This window comes from Physeter macrocephalus, chromosome 18 (genome assembly GCF_002837175.3).
Source record: "Physeter macrocephalus isolate SW-GA chromosome 18, ASM283717v5, whole genome shotgun sequence".
Classification (NCBI taxonomy): domain Eukaryota; kingdom Metazoa; phylum Chordata; class Mammalia; order Artiodactyla; family Physeteridae; genus Physeter; species Physeter macrocephalus.
This window is the reverse complement of record NC_041231.1, coordinates 102,983,004-103,002,194: the sequence shown is the minus strand read 5'-3', so window position 1 is coordinate 103,002,194 and position 19,191 is coordinate 102,983,004. Positions and strand designations below refer to the sequence as shown.

General features: G+C 38.7%; 1 protein-coding gene across 4 annotated transcripts in view; it reads right to left on the bottom strand.

Annotated features, from left to right (window-relative positions):
• EEF1E1 (eukaryotic translation elongation factor 1 epsilon 1) overlaps nucleotides 1–19,191 on the bottom strand; it is a 35,807-nt gene that overhangs the window by 14,247 nt on the left and 2,369 nt on the right. For 3 of the 4 annotated variants that reach the window (XR_003676683.2, XR_008615831.1, XM_007102164.3), the window contains exons 2-3: nucleotides 17,401–17,601; nucleotides 11,319–11,414 (exon numbers count right to left, since the gene is read on the bottom strand). Coding sequence is in view for 2 of the 4 variants with exons in the window: in XM_007102164.3 (XP_007102226.1) it covers nucleotides 11,319–11,414; nucleotides 17,401–17,601 (297 nt within the window). In the remaining 2 variants the exon portion in view is untranslated. Of the gene's footprint in view, nucleotides 1–5,408; nucleotides 6,054–11,318; nucleotides 11,415–17,400; nucleotides 17,602–19,191 lie in introns of those variants that run through there. The other variant, XM_007102162.3, reaches the window with a different exon arrangement.

The window sequence follows — 19,191 nt, the reverse complement described above, 5'->3', positions numbered from 1 at the left end:
GAGGAGAGTTTAAGTTAGGTCACTTTTTCTACCATCTTGTGACGGAACTCCACAAATCACTTCATGACATCTTGGATGCTTTGGGTATAAGTGGGCCGAAAGACAAATGGCCTTTTTTTTTTTTTTTTTTTTTTTATTTATTTATTTGGCTGTGCCGGGTCTTAGTTGCAGCATGCATGCGGGACCTAGTTCCCTGACCAGGGATCGAACCCACACCCCCTGCACTGGAAGCGTGCAGTCTTAACCACTGGGCCACCAGGGAAGTCCCACAAATGGCCTTTTGATATTGCTTCCAGTTCTATTATTTCTATTTGGTTTGTGTACTTATTGATTTTTATTTTGAGGGCAGCACCATGGCTTGTGGGATCTTAGTTCCCCAACCAGGGATTGAACCCAGGCCCTCCACTGCAGTGTCCTAACCACTGGACCCTGGGGAATTCCCATCTATTTGGTTTAAAACCATTATTTATTGTAATTAATTGAAAATTTGTGGATCCTCAACTGAAGAATGATCCTTCCCTACTTGGAATTTTTGACCTGTTCTTGACAGTTGCACAGGGCTTAGGGAGACAGGGCCAGTATCTAGTCAGGGCCGTCAAGTCAAACCCCAGTGCATAAAATGGTGACGGGTGATGTCCTCCAGTTCTGCAGTTGTACAGTTCCCATTCACTCCAGCCATGGTCTAACTGGGTGGTCAGCATGTGGGTTAGTCTCTGCCTCTGCCCTACCTCCTAAAGTAACATGAGATAATGTGAAGGTTGTAAAGTGTCTGGTACAGAGCCCAGACACAATAGACACTCAGTAAATGGTATCTGATTATTTTTATTTACTTTCAAAGAATGCTGAGCAACTGGCTGCCTCCCCAAGGATGCTTTACCTGCTGTTTCAGGAATCTGTTTACAGACCATTGGATTGGAAACCCTATGAGGGCAAGTGTGTACCTGTGTTGTCCACAGGGCCTAGTCGACTGTCGACACACAGTAGGTGCTAAAGAAATATTTGAGGGTTATTTTTTTTTTAATTGAAGTGTAGTTGATTTACCATGTTGTTAGATTCTGGCGTACAACAAAGTGATTCAGTTATACATATACATATATTCTTTTTCATTATAGCTTATTACAAGATATTGAATGTAGAGGAATTATTAAATTTATTAATTTTTTAAAAATTTATTTTATTTTTGGCTGTATTGGGTCTTCGTTGCTGTGTGTGGGCTTTCTCTAGTTGTGGCGAGTGGGTTTCTCACTGCAGTGGCTTCTCTTGTTGCAGAGCATGGGCTCCAGTAGTTGGGGCTTGCGGGCTCTAGAGCGCAGGTTCAGTAGTTGCGGCACACGGGCCTAGTTGCTCCGTGGCATGTGGGATATTCCCAGACCAGGGCTCGAACCCGTGTCCCCTGCATTGGCAGGTGGATTCTTAACCACTGCGCCACCAGGGAAGCCCTAGAGGGATTATTGAATGATGAGTGCTCTAGGCTTCTGGGAATTACAGAAAGGAAATGGTGGAAAGGGGCATCTACTTTTCAGAAGGAATGGCATACACTTTATTTTAGAGGAGTTTTGTTGATCTTTTAGGGAAAAAAAAAAAGAAAAATAGTATGCTACCTTTTTTCAATGGCTTGAAAGATGTGAGGACCAGAGATTTTTAAGCTGGTGAGTAATACAATGGATTCATGTTTTACCAAAATCACAAGATGGGTACTTCCCCGGTGGTCCAGTGAGTAAGACTCCGTGCTCCCAATGCAGGGGGCCCGGATTCGATCCCTGATCAGGGAACTAGATCCTGCATGCTGCAACTAAGACTGGCGCAGCCAAAGTAAATAAACAAATAAATATTAAAACCACAAGATGCTCTGCCTAGTTATCTTACCTGCTTGTGTTGAGCAGGTGCCTCAGAGATGGCCAGTGGGAAGAGGCTTATGGATTAGTTAAGAATTTGACTTTACGAAATTGTGGGTTATGATTCTACAATCTTCCATAGCAGTTTGTCCTTCACTGATCACTTTCTGTGTGCCAGGCACTGTGCTAGGTAATTTTTATACCTTCTTATTGCAAATTGAATGAGATCAGTCATCTTCACCTCTGTTTCGTAAGAGGAATTTCACATGCAGTGACTTATCCAAGGTCTCGTAATTAATATACGGTGAGGCTAATGTATTTGACTCAGAAAGAAAGAAAGAAAGAAAGAGAGAGAGAGAGAGAGAGAGAGAGGAAAGAAGGGAGGGAGAGAGAGAGAGAGAGAGAAAGGAAGGAAGGAAGGAAGGAAGGAAGAAAGGAAGAAAGCAAGCAAGCAAGCTGCCTTAGGACTTCCTTTGCGGTCCAGTAGTTAAGACTCTGTGCTTCCAATGCAGGGGCGTGGGTTGGATCCCTAGTTGGGGATCCCACAGGCCACGTGGTACAGCCAAAAACAACAACAAAAGCCTGCTTTATTAAGCTATAATTCACATATCACAAAATTTACCCGTTTAAAGTGTACAAGTCAGGTATTTTTAGTATATCCAGAATTGTGGAAACATCTAATTTATTCTCAAAGTTATGTACACTTTTTTTTTATCCAATGCCTAGGGCAGCTTTTTCTAAGGTTGGCAAAAACGAATTCCACAAGTTGGTTAAGCAGAACTTGCCAGGCACACTGGTGCTTACAGACTGAGTTTGAGCCAGACACTCGACTGAATCCCAACCCCTGGATGCTGTGACCCGGGGAAGTTCCTTAACCAATCTGTGCCTCAGTTTCATTATCTGGCAAAAGGGGATAAGAATTAAAGGAGTGAATTCACTTAAAACACTTAGAGTGGTGCTGAACACATACTGAATGCTCAGTAAGTGTTAGCTGTTAGTGCTGTTATTAAAAGTGCATTAACAGATCCTCATAACTCAGTATTACAGGATCCTAAAATAGCTTGTGAACCTTGAAAACCGTGATCAGTGAAAAGTATTTATTCTATGGTATTCGAATTCTTTGCAAACTGATGATCCATGGAATGTCAACAATTTACTCACAAAAATTCTTTTACAACTGCATTCAGAGAGTATTTTCCCATTTAAACACTACTTACCGTGATAGAGATAGCTAGCTGCCTACATAGCTGTATCCCTTTCTTCCTTCTTCCTCATTCAAGCACAAGTTTTGTTCTGGCTGGCAGTGTGTGTGCTAAAGGACTACATTTCTGGCCTTTCTCCCAGCTGGGATGGCCAAAGACATGTAAATAGATTTTGCTGAATAGGGCTTCCCGGAAAGGTCCTTCAAGTGGACTGACTCAGTTGGGAGAGGAGTCTTTTTGCCCTTCTTCTTGGCCTCCTTCCTTAGGTCTTAATCATGGACTTGAAGTCTAGAGCCAATAGCCATCTTGGACCATGAGTTGAACGTGAGAAAGAAAACTACTTGTTCAGTATGAAGAAGCAGCTAGAAGCCTAATACCAACTGTGGACTGTCTTCTTTCACATAAGAAAAAAACAACCCAGTTTAACGTTATTTGGTTTTTCTGCTATACACCTGTTGTTACACCTAATTGCAACTCACACTTACACTTTTCTTGGTTAGCTCAAAATGGACTTAATATTACATTCTTTCAACACACATCGAGCATTTACTGTTATGTGTCAGTTATTGTTTGGACAGCTGCGAAAAGACAGGCTCTGCTCCCAAGGAATTAAACATCTGGTGGAAGAGACTAGTGATCAAAAATAGCACAATGACGTCAGTGCCAGATGGGAGGCATGGGGTGGTGGGTTGGTCAGCGTAGACTTGACTTCCAGGACACGACAAAGCTGAATACTGAAGAGGTCATCAAGTGAGAAAGAAAGGGCATTTCAGGTAGAGAAGTACCTGACGGAAATGACCCAGGATGCCCTGCAGCCTTTCTAAGGGGAAATGAATTGTTTCGATTAAGACGCCGAGAACATCTAACCTTATCTAACCTTTGCCTATGGGAGCCAGGATTTTCTTTCTGCCACCCCTGCTACTTCCAAGATCATCCTGGCACATAGTAGGTGATAACCTATTGAATCAATGATATGCTCTGCAATGAAGAACTGACTAGCAGATATAAGATTCACAAAGGGGACTTCCCTGGTGGTCCAGTGGTTAGGACACGGCGCTTTCACTGCCGTGGGCCCGGGTTCACTCCCTAGTCAGGGAACTAAGATCCAGCAAGCCACGGGGCGTGGCCAAAAAAAAAAAGACTCACCAGGTGGAAGTGGGAAGAGGATACATTTGGCAAAGAGGTATCCGGTATCCTCTGTCCCCTGCTTCCTCACAGCTGACCTACACTGAAGGAAAAGAGTGAAATGGTTGGGGCGGGAGGACTGGCTAGCCCATCTCTTGCCTATCCTGTCTATCCTGCTTACCTCCCCGGTCCAGGGGAGACCAGAGAAGCGTTAGAATTCCAGCAGTGGAATTTAAGGTGGAAGCCTTACAGCAGACCCAGCTGGGGCCGCGGCATGCATGAGAAGTCAGACTGGGCCTGCCTCTGCGGCACGCGTACTAACTCCCAAGGGGAACTTGAGCCCTTTAGTCTCTGAATGTGCAAAATACAAGTCCACAGTTTCTAATATAAAGGCTACTTTGTAAAACTTAAAAATGCTCCCATTAGCAATGAATTGTGAAATCCAATCCTGTAAAAATTGTCTTGATCTATTACAATACACTCAATACTCTTGGCCTATTAAATCTCTCGACTCAGTAACGTGAAGAACAAAAGCAGGAGGAGTGGGGGGCCTCTTACAAAGAGAAACCTTTACTGACAGCCACGGGCTGTATGTTAGGCTCTTTCACATGTTTGTCTCCACAAATCCCCAACATTTAGAGTTATCTTTACTTTTACATTTTATTTTTATGTTTGGAGATTAAGAAAATATGGTTAACTGATTTGCTTTAGGTCACGCATTCAGCTAGTATGTGATCCAAGCAGGACTGGGCCAAAGGGATGGACACTTCCCAAGTCTCTGCTCTTTGCACTTGAGCTTTGAATTGTACTCTCCTGAGACTCAGAGTCACACCAAAATGTTACACAGCATTAACAGCGAAGCGCTCAAAGACAATTTTTCCTATTATTTGGCAGCGTAAGCTCTTTAGCTCTCAATCATTGATGATTTATTTACTCAGCCACTAAGAGTTATAAACTGTATAGGTTGTTTTAATACAGTATGAGTCTTCGTTCTTTACACAGAATGTCAACAGCAGCCTTTCTATGTTGGTTTTTAGTTTAGAAAAATCTAGTAGTTACCAAGTCCAAAATTAGTGGGATAGTGGGAATTTCCCATTGCTTTTTAGCTATTGCATATTCCAATGAGCCCAAAGACAACAAAAGAACCATTAATTCGAGGGAACGTATTTTATTCCACTTCCCTCTAGGGCAGTGCAGTAGTTTCACCTCAATGAATACTGACTACAGGAAAGAAACAAACAAAAATGACTTTTTCAACCACGTTTACTGGCTCACATTAATATTTGAAAACAAATCCATCTGTCTTCCCTTTTTGTCTCCTTGGTACAATTTACCCTAGTTCTTCAAAAACAAACTACTATAAATATTCAGAAGGGGAAAATTAATTTATAAGATGAAAGAGGTCAATAAATAGCCAAATATGTCAACCATCGGAATGACTATTTTTTTTTAAGATTAAGCCACTGATTTGCAACTTTTATTAAAATAAATTTCATCTCTAAAAACAAGATAATTGATACCTTGATCTCAACTCAAGTTTTGACAGCACTTGAAGTTTTACATTAAAAAAACTGCAAAATTTCAACTAAAGAACAAATAAAATGTTGGGACACAAGTTTATACTTTAAAAATTCTACCAACTTCAACGAATAAAGACTGGCTGCCTATCAATTCATGTCAGTCCTCTGGTCCAGAATACACTTTCCATTTAAAATATCTTAATCACTCTTCTGTACAGCACAGATGGCTTCTAGTGGGAATTAGTATATAGTCTGTTCTTGACGAAGACAACACTAGACAGATGTTGCCTGATGCCTGGATAATGCTGAATGTGACAAAACCAGCGAGACACGTTAAGATATTTCTCCTTTTCTTGAACTGTCAGGTCAACCTAAGTAGAGATTAAAAACACACACACAACACAGACATTACATAAGTGCAACTATTAATACCATTTGAGTAGGAGATAGAAATTGGGAAAAGAAAAAACCCCACAGTTCTCAAAGCCAACATATTCAGATAGGAGTGAACCATTTCAGCTGCTTGGACGAGCCCACCATTTGTTTAATGATTTCATGTTCAGTTCAAAACCGGATGTGCTGAGGGGCGAAATCTGAGGTTTTCAACAGATGAAAAATGTGCATTAACACAGGATCTGGAGGACTAAAGTTTGTTTTTTTACTTTATTGTAAAAGAAAATAGAAGAAAGGAAGAGAATAGCTTCTGAGAGACTAAGACATGGTTCTTTCGCCAATATTTTTCACAAACCTAAAATTAGAGAGGTTTATTGGCATCTAACGTACTTAACAAGGGAATACAATGTAAACTCAAATACATACGTATATATATATATTTGTAGATGGCTGGTGTATGTGTATGTGTAGACAACTGCTTCTTTCTACTAAACTCTGGGGAAAAATTTTACTGAAGAAGACAATGACTCATTTAATGTTAGGGGATTATTGCTTAATACAAAAAGGAAGGGCTACTTCTGGGGTGTATGTCTCAGATGAACAACAGACCTTCTGAATTCTGTTTGCAATAAAGCTGTACTCTAGAGGATGCAGCAGTTCACAGAATTTACTGTCAAGCTACAAGGATGCCCAGAGATTTGGTTAGGGAAAGATGCATTCCAAACAGTGGGCGCCTATCATTTCAATGGGCTCAGATCCCAAAGTAGGTGACTTGAAGCCTTTTCTTTGAGCCAAATCTTGGATTAGAATCCTGAAGAGGTGTCAGGTAAGGAGAAGCCAGTAGGACGGCCACGGACCAGGTAAGGTTAGTGTAGTTCCTTCTCCTGTTGTGAATTCATCCGTTTAACGTATTGCAAGTCTCCATAAGACTGAGAAGGGATGTTCACGCGCACCACAAATCTCAGTCACCCTCACGTGCTTCAAACCCATTAGCAGTCTGCTTGTTGGAAGGCGCTTTTAGCGATGGATGCCCTACGGCCGTTCAGAATTTAGCATATACTTGTGCCTACAGGCAAACACTCTGCTAAGTCACCAGGTCAACAACACTGAAGGACACATCACTCTGGTATCTAATAATTACTACAGAATAGAAAATATTATTAGCAATAAAATTAAAAGGTAGACATACAGCATTTTCTCAATAAATGTTTAATTGAACTTGTATTTTCATTTCACATTTACTATAATGCAGTCTAAACAGAGAAAGTGATAGAAGTCATCCTGCCTTCCTGCCTTCCTTTTTTCCTTTATGACAGTAGGATACAATTGTATCAACGTCTGATCTGTTAACATCTTTGGTGTCAAATGTCTATCTCTGTTGGACCAGTTTACTAGCAGGGGGTCTCACTGCTACTGTTACGTAAAATTTAAGTTTCTGGTCTAAATCCTACACAGCAAGCTGCTACAGCAAATTACAAAAATATACTCATCTTGTTTAAGGGGGTGGAGTGTTGCATCCAGTTATGAGAAACATGTGACTATAACCGTTCACCTATAACAAAGTTAGGCCATGGCAAGCAGATTAAAAACTTAACACATTAGTCAAGAAAATTGGTCAAGAATGTCTTTTTTTTAGTGTAAAAGTTACTTTTTATTAAAAGAGAATTCATAGTTTCACATGTAAAGAATTATATTATTCCTAACTATCTTGTGGGCTGTACATAGAAGGCACTTAAACAACCACTGCGGAATAAACCGAGTATCAGTCCATATTTCAAAAGGTAAAACACATTTTGTAAAACAGCTAACTTTTTGTTCTTTTTCTAAATCTTTACCATAGGTGAACTTCACCACTGACTTCTAAAGAAAATACAAGATTTTTTAAAAGTTCAACTACTAGCAAACAAAGCTGCAACTCTAACAGGAAATGGGGGTGAGTTTTCCTTCCTTCCTTCCTCCTTCCTTCCCTCCCTTCATACATAAATACATACATACATATTTACATACGTAAATAAAATTCAAAACCAACTTCAACAAACCTCTTCACTGACAGTTAAAGCAAAAAGTAGCAAGTATTACTCCAACTTGATTTCGTGTCAGCTGTTGAAATACATGATGAATCCAATCTGACCGCTTACAAATTTGACTGATTTCATAACTCTTTCATTTTAAAAAGTCTCTACTCAGCCGTTTTGTGAGATGTTATTTTTCAGAATGAATTAAAATGCACCAAGAAAGCATTTCCAAACAATAAAGTACTGATGCTTGTTTGATCTACGTTCGAGTTGCTCACTCAGATTTTGACACAGGGAAGAAGGGCAGCGTCTATTTACTATTTACACTTCAGAACAGCATTTCCTATCACCGGGACTAGCATATGCTGCCACCAGGCCTATCACTGAAGATTATAACAACAGCAACAAACTACAACACCTGGCAAAATCGATATTCTCCAACTTAAAAATTTCACTTTTTTGGTCTCTAGTGTAAGGATTACAACAGAACCAGAGCACAAAATAACCGTTATTCCAGGAACTTCTAAAGTTTCTTCTAACATTTCCTAATGTAGTCCAATAATTTTTAACGAGATGATCTGTTTTAGACAATGTAAATTTGTTCATTTTCCCTCAGAACATTTTGCTAGAAATGCGGCGCTTTTTCAGAAGGATCAGGTTATGCTTAACCTTCTGGTTTAAACTTTGGAGCTTGCCCCTTGAGTCTGAGAAAATTATGACTGACCTCGCTTTGTTACCGCCACTACTTTTTTGGTAGACATTCTATTTCTGAACTACTGTAAACAGAGAAACAAACAAACAGAAAGATTTTACCCTCACCAAACTTACATTTTTTTTTAGAACTTTTGGGATGGGATCCCCATCAAATATTTTACTTAAAACTGGTTTTCCATCACTCCTTTCTAATTGACTTTTTTTTTCTTCTTCTTCTTTTTTTTTACAACAGGAAACACAATGTGATTGTTCTAGTTACCATTTCCTGCTTCTTACTGGTCAGAATGCCAGTGAGTCTACAGTGATGCTTGGCTCTTCTACCTAATCATTCCTTCTTATTTATATTGGCACTCTACCACTAGTTTGAACTTTAAAGCCAAACAGATAACATTCTTAGTCACTAATTTTCCATGAAGACATGTGAGAGACTCTGAGTGACCCATTCCAGACCAGGGTGAAATGTTGGTTTGCTACCTTTCCAACTGGCACCATGCTGCCTCTGGGACGTTCTTTCTGGCCGGCGTTCCTGGACTGTGCTGCAGCTCTTTTCACTTTTCCTCTCTTTCTAAAAGAATGACACCTCCACTGGTGCTCCGAATTTGGAAACAAATGTATCTCATTGATAACAATCTTATAGTCGAGCAGCACATAACTTTACAAAGGAGTTTAATAATCTTGAGTAACAGCCTGTTCACAGGGACTGCTATCGACTGAAGAAATCACTTTAAGAAAGCAGCGAGTCACCGGGGTGACAATAAACGGCCACAGTAACCGGCAGTTTAACAAAGGAAGAACAATGTAATATTCCTCAGAGGGAATTAAGATGGACCAGATCTCAGAGTAACTCAGCCACTGCTAAAACCGGGCTCACACTGAAACAAAATACAGCAGGACTATTTGATGCCTTGAAGGTTCCCTGACTGCTGTTTTGTATGCTGAGCTGATTGCGCTGACTACATATTAAGTATTTCATAACGTGAACAAGTAAATGAAGGAACGTATGAGGGCAAAAATAAATGCACTGCCATGGCAAACAAAGCGCCAGAACTGTCTGATGACCACAAGCAGGAAGCCGATCTGAACCTCCCGTCTACTCTGCCTGAACTTAACACCTAGTAATCACTTTTTTTCTCACCTGGGTATATTTACACTTCACTCAACAGGCATGTCATTTAACACCACAGGGCAACGCTGTCACAGCACAGGTTTCGTCTGTGAGGCCCGTTCCTTGAGAAGGTGTTTACTTCTCTGACATAATCTGCCTGCACGTGGACCAGGGTGGGAGAGCTGCTTTGGTTATGGACTCATTTTATGAACCCAAAGGGATGGTGAACAGTGATTTACGTATCATTTCATTCAATTTTGTTTTGAAAACAGTAAGCATGAGACACTCAACCATAATACTGTAATCACTGAATATAAAAAGGATATGCATGTCAAAATAGGGAGTATAAATAGGCAGAGATCATTGAATATTGTTAACAGAAGCCTAGTTTTTTTTTAAGTTTTATTTTATTTACTTTTTTTGGCTGAGCTGAGTGGCTTATGGGATCTTAGTTCCCTGACCAGGGATTGAACCCGGGCCACGGCAGTGAAAGCCTGGAATCCTAACCACTAGGCCACCAGGGAACTCCTCGGAAGTCTAGTTTTCACACGTGGCACTGAATGAAACTCTTCTAACCTGCCTGAAAACCATACGCCCTTGTGGGTACCTAGACTCACAGTGAAACAGCTTGGCAGCCAGCGCTACAAGAGCTGTGCATTAGGACCCTGTCCACTCTGCTGGCAAAGACATTCCACACAAGCTCCCTCCTTCTCAGAGTATTTCCTTTCCCTATCGCATGACCTGTATAAGCCAGAGAGGGAAGAAGGTAAATATACACGTTGGTTTGCAAGAGTTACACTTCCTTGTCATCTTTTTTTTTTTAAATTAGAGGGGAGAAATGCTCATCTTCTCAATGACAGCCTGTGTGTGATTTCTCCGATATAGCTCAGCGGGGAGATAGGACTGAAGGCACGTATTTGGACTGACCAAGAGTTGGGGATTTGAGTTACACAAAGGGCATCTAGGCTGGATGGGGAAGAAAGTGTACAGGTTTGGAAAGAGGGAAGGAACTGAGTTACTTCGGATAATGATGGAGCTAGGGAGTAAGATTAAGAGCTAGGGTAAGAGATGGCACAGAAGGTGCGGTACTGAAACCGAGGCGTAGAGCTGGAGGAGAAAGGGGACGGTGGGGTCCAGGTGAGGATGACAAGCGAGTACAAAGGGTGGCAAGAGAAGGAGCCCCAAAGAAGAAAAGGAACAAGAACGGGAATCAAGCAGGTCAAGAAACAGGAAGCTCCTATGTGTGATGGATCCATGGAAGGAATATTTGCATAAGGTACCTTGTATAAACACAATTCCTTTCACTTTCATGTGATAAGTTGAAAATTCAAATTCGATTTAAATTCAAGACAAAACAAATCATTCTGAACATCACAGACAAAAACACCAATAACTATTCAAATACTCACAATAAAGCGATGAAGTCCATAGTATAAGAGGATATCTGCTAATGTGAAGTTATATCCTGTAAGGTAGACTTTATCTTCAAGATATGAATTAAGATCCTAGGGAAAAAAATAAAAAAATATTAATTTAAAAAACAGTAACAATAAAGTTAACTATACATTTGACTTGAAACATTTAGAAGGCTATTAGAAAACACAATACTGACATTTAATTTAATAAATTTAATCATTGACAATAATAGATTCGAATTCATTCAAAATCACAAATCACAAAACAATCAACTCATTTTTAAAAATAAGGTAAATATTATTAGCCTTATTTTAAAGAAATAAGAAAACATTAGAAAATGATATTCACAGCCATCTCTGATCATTTCAAAGACTCCAATTTTTTTTGGGGGGGGGGCATTTTGTAAATCATGCTCATGTTGGATTTATTTTTTCCATTAATATATAAAAAGCTCCTCAACAATTCCTATTTTTTTAAAAATTTATTTATTTTATTTATTATTTTTGGCTGCGTTGGGTCTTCATTGCTTCATGCAGGCTTTCTCTAATTGTGGTGTGTGGGCTTCTCATTGAGGTTGCGGAGCACGGGCTCTAGGCGCGCCAGCTTTAGTAGTTGTGGCACACAGGCTCAGTAGTTGTGGCTCACGGGCTCTAGAGCGCAGGATCAGTAGTTGTGGCACACAGGCTTAGTTGCTCTGCGGCATGTGGGATCTTCCTGGACCAGGGCTCGAACCTGTGTCCCCTGCATTGGCAGGCGGATTCTTAACCATTGCGCCACCAGGGAAGCCCAACAATTCCTATGTTTTAAGAGAATTATAATTTATTATAATTGTAATAACTATACCATTATTATAATTATTAATTACAATAATTATAATTAATAATATCAGTTATATTAATGAATATATCAATACTATCAATTTTAATATTGATATCAATTATTTATTAATATTTAATTAATATTAATTAATTATAGTAATGTTATTAATAATAATTATAATTATTGTAATTTAATATATGTATATTTTAAACTTTTTAATTGAGGTAAACACATGTAACACGTAAAATTAATCAAATTTTAATTTAGCACCGTAACCATTTTTAGGTGCATAATGCAGTAAGTGTTAAGGGTATTCACACTGTGGTGCAATCAATTTTCAGAATTTTTTCATCTCAGAAAACTAAAGCTCTGTACTTATTAAACAACTCCCCCTTTCCCTCATCCCCCAGGCCCTGGCAATCACCATTCTGCTTTCTGTTTCTATGAATCTGACTATTTTATATGTTGTATATAAGTAGAATCATATACTATTTGTCCTCTTGTGACTGGCTTATTTCACTAAGCATGATATCCTCAAGGTTCATCCATGTTGTAAAATGTGTCAGAACTTCCTTAAGGCTGAATAACATTCCATTGTGTGTACAGACCACATTTTATTCATCCATTCATCTGTCAGCGGACACTTGGGTTGATTCCATCTAACTGCTACTGTGAATAACACTGGCATGAACATGGGTGTACAAATATCTCTTTGAGACCCAGTGTAAATTCTTTTAGGTATATTTCCGTAAGTGGAATTATTGGATCTTACGGTAAATATGATTTTATTTTAACTCTTTTGATGAATCGCCATACTGTTTTTCATAGCAGCTGCACCATTTTACATTCCCACCAACAGTGTGCAAGTTTTCCAATTTCTGCACATCCTCACCAACACTTGCTATTTTGGTGTTTATTTTTGGTAGTAGTCAACCTAATCTGTATGAGGTGGTATCTCATTGTGGTTTTGATTTACATTTCCCTAATGATTAGTGATGTTGAGCATCTTTTCATATGCTTATTAGCTTCGTATATCTTCTCTGGAGAAATGTCTACCTGAGGCCTTTGTTCATTTTTAACTGGGTTCTTAGTTTTTTGTTGTTGTTGAGTTGTAGTTCTTCATATATTCCGGATATTACCAGATATATGATTTGCAAACATTTTTCTCCCGTTCCATGGGTTGCCTTTTCACTCTGTTGATTGTGTCTATTGATGCAAAGAAGCCTCACATTTTGATGAAGGCCAATTTATCTATTTTTACTTTTGATGCCTGTGTTTTTTTGGGCGTTATACCCAAGAAATCGGTGCCAAATCAAATGACACTGATTTGAAGCCTTCCCCCTAGGTTTTCTTCTAAGAGTTCTACTGTTTTTGGTCTTATGGTTAGGACTTTGATCCATTTTGAGTTAATTTTTAAATATTGTGTTCAGGTAAGAGTCCAGTTTCGTTCTTTTGCAGTTGGATATCTAGTTTTTCTAACACCTTAAAGACTCCAATTTTAAACTCCACTTAAAGCTACAGAAGGTTCTCTGTCATCTGTTCCTCAGACAATGACCATCAATTTTTAAAAGGTTAAGCACTGGAGCACCCTAGACAGCTGAGAGGCACTTTTGAAGGAAAAAAAAATTTAAGTACATGTTAAAAAATTAAATAAAAAATTTAAAGGATCCTAATCTAAATCAGAAGTATTGTCTGATAAACCAGCATAAATAAAATCAATTAGTTTCCTGAGAAAAGAAAAAAATCTAGACAAAAGAAAATATATTATATACATATTTTTGGTCCTCGAAATTAACATGTAGTTTAACAGCACAGGAATTTACATTAAATTACATTCACATGAAAGGAGACAAAAGACTCATCTCACCTTCAGAGAAAGATTTATAAATATCAGATATTCTCACAGGCTCCTCTAAAGACTAGTTATAAAACACTGCCCCAGAGGTCAATAGCATTCATTCTAGAAAAATTTCTTAAGCTGTAGAGACAGAAGTCTGTTTTGATTCTCAAATCATATGCCAAATACATGGCACATAGTGGTTCAGTAATCAGTAAATGTTTGCTGAACTGAATCTAATCTCTTTGAGTTTGCCCATGCCCTCACTTAAAGACAGTGATTTTCAAAACAGTATATGAATATGGGACTGTTAGGGGTGGTACAGATGATGACATAAAGGAACATGGACATAAACAGGGAAGCAAATGCATAAGAATCAAAATAAAATTGGGTAGAGAGGGTAAAATACACTGGTATATCACAGGCTACCACTTAAATTCTATAGTAATCTGCTTAATGGAGATGGTTTTTCTTCAAATGTCTTCAAATGAAACAAGTTTGATAAAGCATAAGAATAAAATAAATGTATCTACAATTAGTGTTAAGAAGCATTTTTAAAAAGGTCTGAAACAATAATTCAACACTGCTTTGTATAGTATATATATTCTTAAAATAGAATCCATATCTATATTTTAGTTATAAAGACTCTTTTAAGGTTATACTCTTTAGTTATGAAGACTTTGAAACGGAGTTTCAAAAACTATGAATAGGTAATATCTTTCTGATTAGTGATATCAATCAAAATTTTCAGAAATTAAATTCTGCAATTCAAAACAGAATTTCACACATTCAAAATATTCACAGAACAGAACTAATGTCTGATGTTCATTACATTTTTTTTTAAACAAGTCTTTCTGATGCCATTGCCAAACTTTAAAAAATATTTCCCTCTATAGAGTTCCACCTGATTTTTCTTTTTCCTCTTAACTACCTATTATTAAACCTTCTAATAATACTGAAAAAGCAGTATAATAAACAACTATACATATCCTCCATCTAGATCCAAATGTTAGTGTATCATAATGCCTGCTCTCTGAAATTACACATTACCTTAATTATGAGCCATTGTGATTTTAACTCTGAAATGGAACTTTAGCAAGTAAATGAAATCCTTTCACAATAGCCTGAGTAGCAAAATTTTTAAAAATAAGTAACAAAAACAGAAATAGCCCAGTATAAAAACAGGCAAAGAATACATGGAAGCAAATTTTTAAAAATACTGGAGATGCTCATAAGCATTATGAAAACAATGCCACGGCATTAACAACGTCAAGGAAAAAAGTGCGAAGTCAACAAAGAGATCACTTTTTGGTTTGTTCTGGTTATGAAATTGGGGAGGTAAGGGAGGAAAAGGGGTAACATCCAGGGCAGCAAGGGTTTTGTGGAAGAAGCCACTGTCAATACACTTTTCTGGAAGGCAGAGGAGCAACACAGCCTTAAAGACATATACAGCTTTGGCCCAACCATTCCCCTTGTAGGGATTTGCCCAAGGAAACCAATGGGAATGTGTGAAAATATTCAGCAACAACCCAACACGACGTGAGGACAGACTAAATCTTGGCACACCTATATGACAGAGTACTAACCGGTTATCAGAGACCGTATAAGCAAGTATTTACAGACTTGAACAGATGCTCCCAACATACCGTCAGTGAACAAAAAAAAGCAAGTTACAGTGTCCAAGAGAGGCCCGTTTTTAAAATACAACACACATAGATTTGAGAAAAGAAAAAGCATGTGTAGAACACAAAAGGGAGTCAATAATTCAATATCTGAGGACCAAATATAAGTGTTGTTAACAGTTCTCGCTTGATGGTGGGACTACAAATGTTTGAAATTTCTCTTATTTGCTTACTTATATTTCTTAAAGTTCTACAATGGATACTGCCTTTAAAATAAAAACACTATCATGAGATAGCAAAAAAGCAAAGTAAAACAGTAAACAACCCTTGCTCATCTGGCCCCAAATCACACAAACATCTGTCTCCCCCACTGGTCTGAGTTCTGTAAGGGCAGGGGCTGTGCCTAGTGGGTCACTGTATCATCAGCCCTTAGGACCGTATCCTATTCATCACTGTAGGGACAGATGAGCAAACAGTGGCAGAGCAAGGGCGACAACCCAAATCATCCAGTGCCTTGTACATTTCAAAGATGGTCATATCGCCAGCTGGATTCTCCCAGTTGAGATTTCAGATAATAATATTGACATATCCCAGACACAATGTTTTATACTTCTAAGCTCCTGATACCAAATCTCTGAATACAACTTTTGAACTTATACACCCAATTTCAATGAAATATTTCAGAATTAAATACTTTACCACTAATGCATTCTTTTGGAAAACTGTAAGAGAGAGCTATATTTACTTTTTATTTGCCTGAAAGCTCCCATTCACTTAGAGGGAAGACATGCTTGCCTCCCTTTGGGAACGCTGCCACTCGTGGATATTAAAAAAGAGTAGTTGATCAGAACAGACCTATAAAGGAAAGAGACCTGAAATTTATTTTCTACCAGTTCTATTGATGGTATCTGTCAGGAATACAGTTTAAACCATTTCTCCAAGAATGATAAATGAAAAACTTTCAGTACCATAAGATCTTCTTGTACAACTTATATTACCAATTTATATTATAATTGGAATAAAATTAGGAAACAGAAGGGATTCTTACAATGACATGTGGTTGTCTGGGTGATCTCTAAGGTTCCTTCAAATTTTAAGCTTAAAAAAAAAAAAAAACCGAAAAAAACCCCAAAACAATGCTTTACTTTTATGTAATTAACAAAAATAATTTTATTTATAAAGATTTTTTATTCTTAGTGATTCTGGAGCCATATTTGGTTTATATTTTATGTCAATAGATTCTTTAATTCTAACTTGACCTCTTTAAAAAGAAAATACAAATCCCAAAACAATCAGTCTCAAAGGCAGGAAAGGTGGGCTTCCTCAGATCAAATGGACAGTTTTTTACAAACTACAACCCCCCAAACTTTGATTCCCCCTTGGCTTTAAGAAAGTACTTTACTGCTTAGGGAATCAGGACTGCTGAGTGGGGGAAATGAATATCAAGCCATCACATTAAAAAATCATACGAAGCTATTATTATTGACTATGATTAGTGCTGCAAAGGAAAAGCACAGGGTGCTGTGTTAGGAAAGAAAAGCATTTAGAACAAGGAAGTGCATCTGTCTGAGAGAGAGTAGCCAAGGACGAGCTGAGGAAGGGGTATCTGAGCTGAGGTCTGAGCCGAGGGGCTGGCAGAGGCTGCTCCAGGCAAAGGTAATAACAGGCACAAACTAACACGAGGCAGAAGCAAACAAGTAAAGAAAGCCAACAACTTCAGTTACTGAATCTCAGGGAAGAGTCATCCCTGTTATTAAGAGTTCACACATTTCAGCATATAAAGAGACGTGGCGATACCTTCAGAACAGTGCAGATTTCGTCTTTATTGGAGTGTCCATCTACTTGAGTTACCCTGTATTCTAACCACTGTTGAACCACTGCTTTTTCCTCTGCAGTGCTCCCCAGCAAATATTCCTTGCTGGCCTGCTGGACTAGGTGAGCTGCTATGGTAGTCAATCCTGTTAGGCTTGGACCATTGTTCGTCTGAAGAACTGGAATCTTAAAAAGAAAAAAAGTTCTTCAGATAAATTTTAAAAACAAATACCATCATGCCTGTAAGTTCTAAGTAATCGCTAAATCCCAAACTGTCTTTTCAAATACCCTTAAGATATTAAATTACCTACAAATGAGTCAGGAAAATAAGAGTTACATAATTCACAGTCTTTTTTTTTTTTTTTTCTTTTTTTTTTTTTGCGGTACGCGGGCCTCTCACTGTTCTGGCCTCTCCCGTTGCGGAGCACAGGCTCTGGACGCGCAGGCTCAGCGGCCATGGCTCACGGGCCCAGCCGCTCCGCGGCATGTGGGATCTTCCCGGGGCACGAACCCGTGTCCCCTGCATCGGCAGGCGGACTCCCAACCACTGCGCCACCAGGAAAGCCCCATAATTTACATTTGATAATAGATGCTTGATGCTATGAAACTGGTAGTAACATTGCAAAAATTAGTAATGATGCTTCTGTATAATTTATAACTACATATGTACAAAAAGAGAAAATGGAAATGCTAATAATACCACATTAATTTTGATCAAGATTACCCATACCTTATTTAGCAAGGTGAATGAACATGCTTAACTAAACCCAACTTCTGTAACAACAAAAGTAAGAAACAGTTATAGTGAACACTGAATTCATGTTGATACAGCTAGAACCACCAAATGAGTTCTATCCTGGTTTAAGTGATATGTGATCTAATAGAAATAGTTATCTCATTAACTAGGTGTGGCCTGTGATGGTGATTTCCTTGCCATGGATTTTTGCATATTCATCAATTTTGGAGTCATTTAGAGTGAGGTTACTGATTATAAAAGTCTAATAATAAAGTATGGGTTTCGGGTAATCACCTGAAAAACAATCCTACTTTTCAAGTTTCCCCTACTGTAACAGCAATCTGAAGGCTCAGATGATAAGAAATTGCTAATTAATTTAAATGTTCTTGATGTGCAACTAAGCGAAGCATTTTGAGAAATTTAAAAGAAAATGGAAAGTATCACCAATGGGGAAACCGATCAATTATAAACAACAAGTATACAATCTAAATGACCTCAGGAAACCAAAAGAGAATATTTCCCCTGGAAGACGGCTGCTCTTTTCAGCCATCTGTTCAGTTCAAATAGTATACTGAACTCGGATAGCGATTTTCACTGTTCAGGGCCCTTTCACACTTACATCTAGGTCAACATGACCATGTGAAGTATACGGGGAGATTAACATTTTATGGATACAGATTCAAAGGTTACCTCCTAAACGTTAAAGGACGCAGCCAGAGGTAGTCTCAGCTTTCCACTTCCTCACCGGCTACTTTCCATTCACTACTTAGCTCCTTGAACTCTGACTTTTGCCTTCACCCTCCAATGAAACCATTACTTCTAAGATCACCAATAACCTCCTTTAAAAAAATGCCATTAAAAGAAAAAAACAGCAACTCACTGGGGATGCTGCCAATGTTCCATTCCTTGACTGTGTGTGTGTGCATTTTATGGCAGGTAACTCACTGAGATGCGCGTGCTTTTAGGGAGGGGAAGGGAGGGAGGGAGGGAAGGAGGGAGGGAGGAAGGAAGGGAGGGAGGGAGGAAGGAAGGAAGGGAGG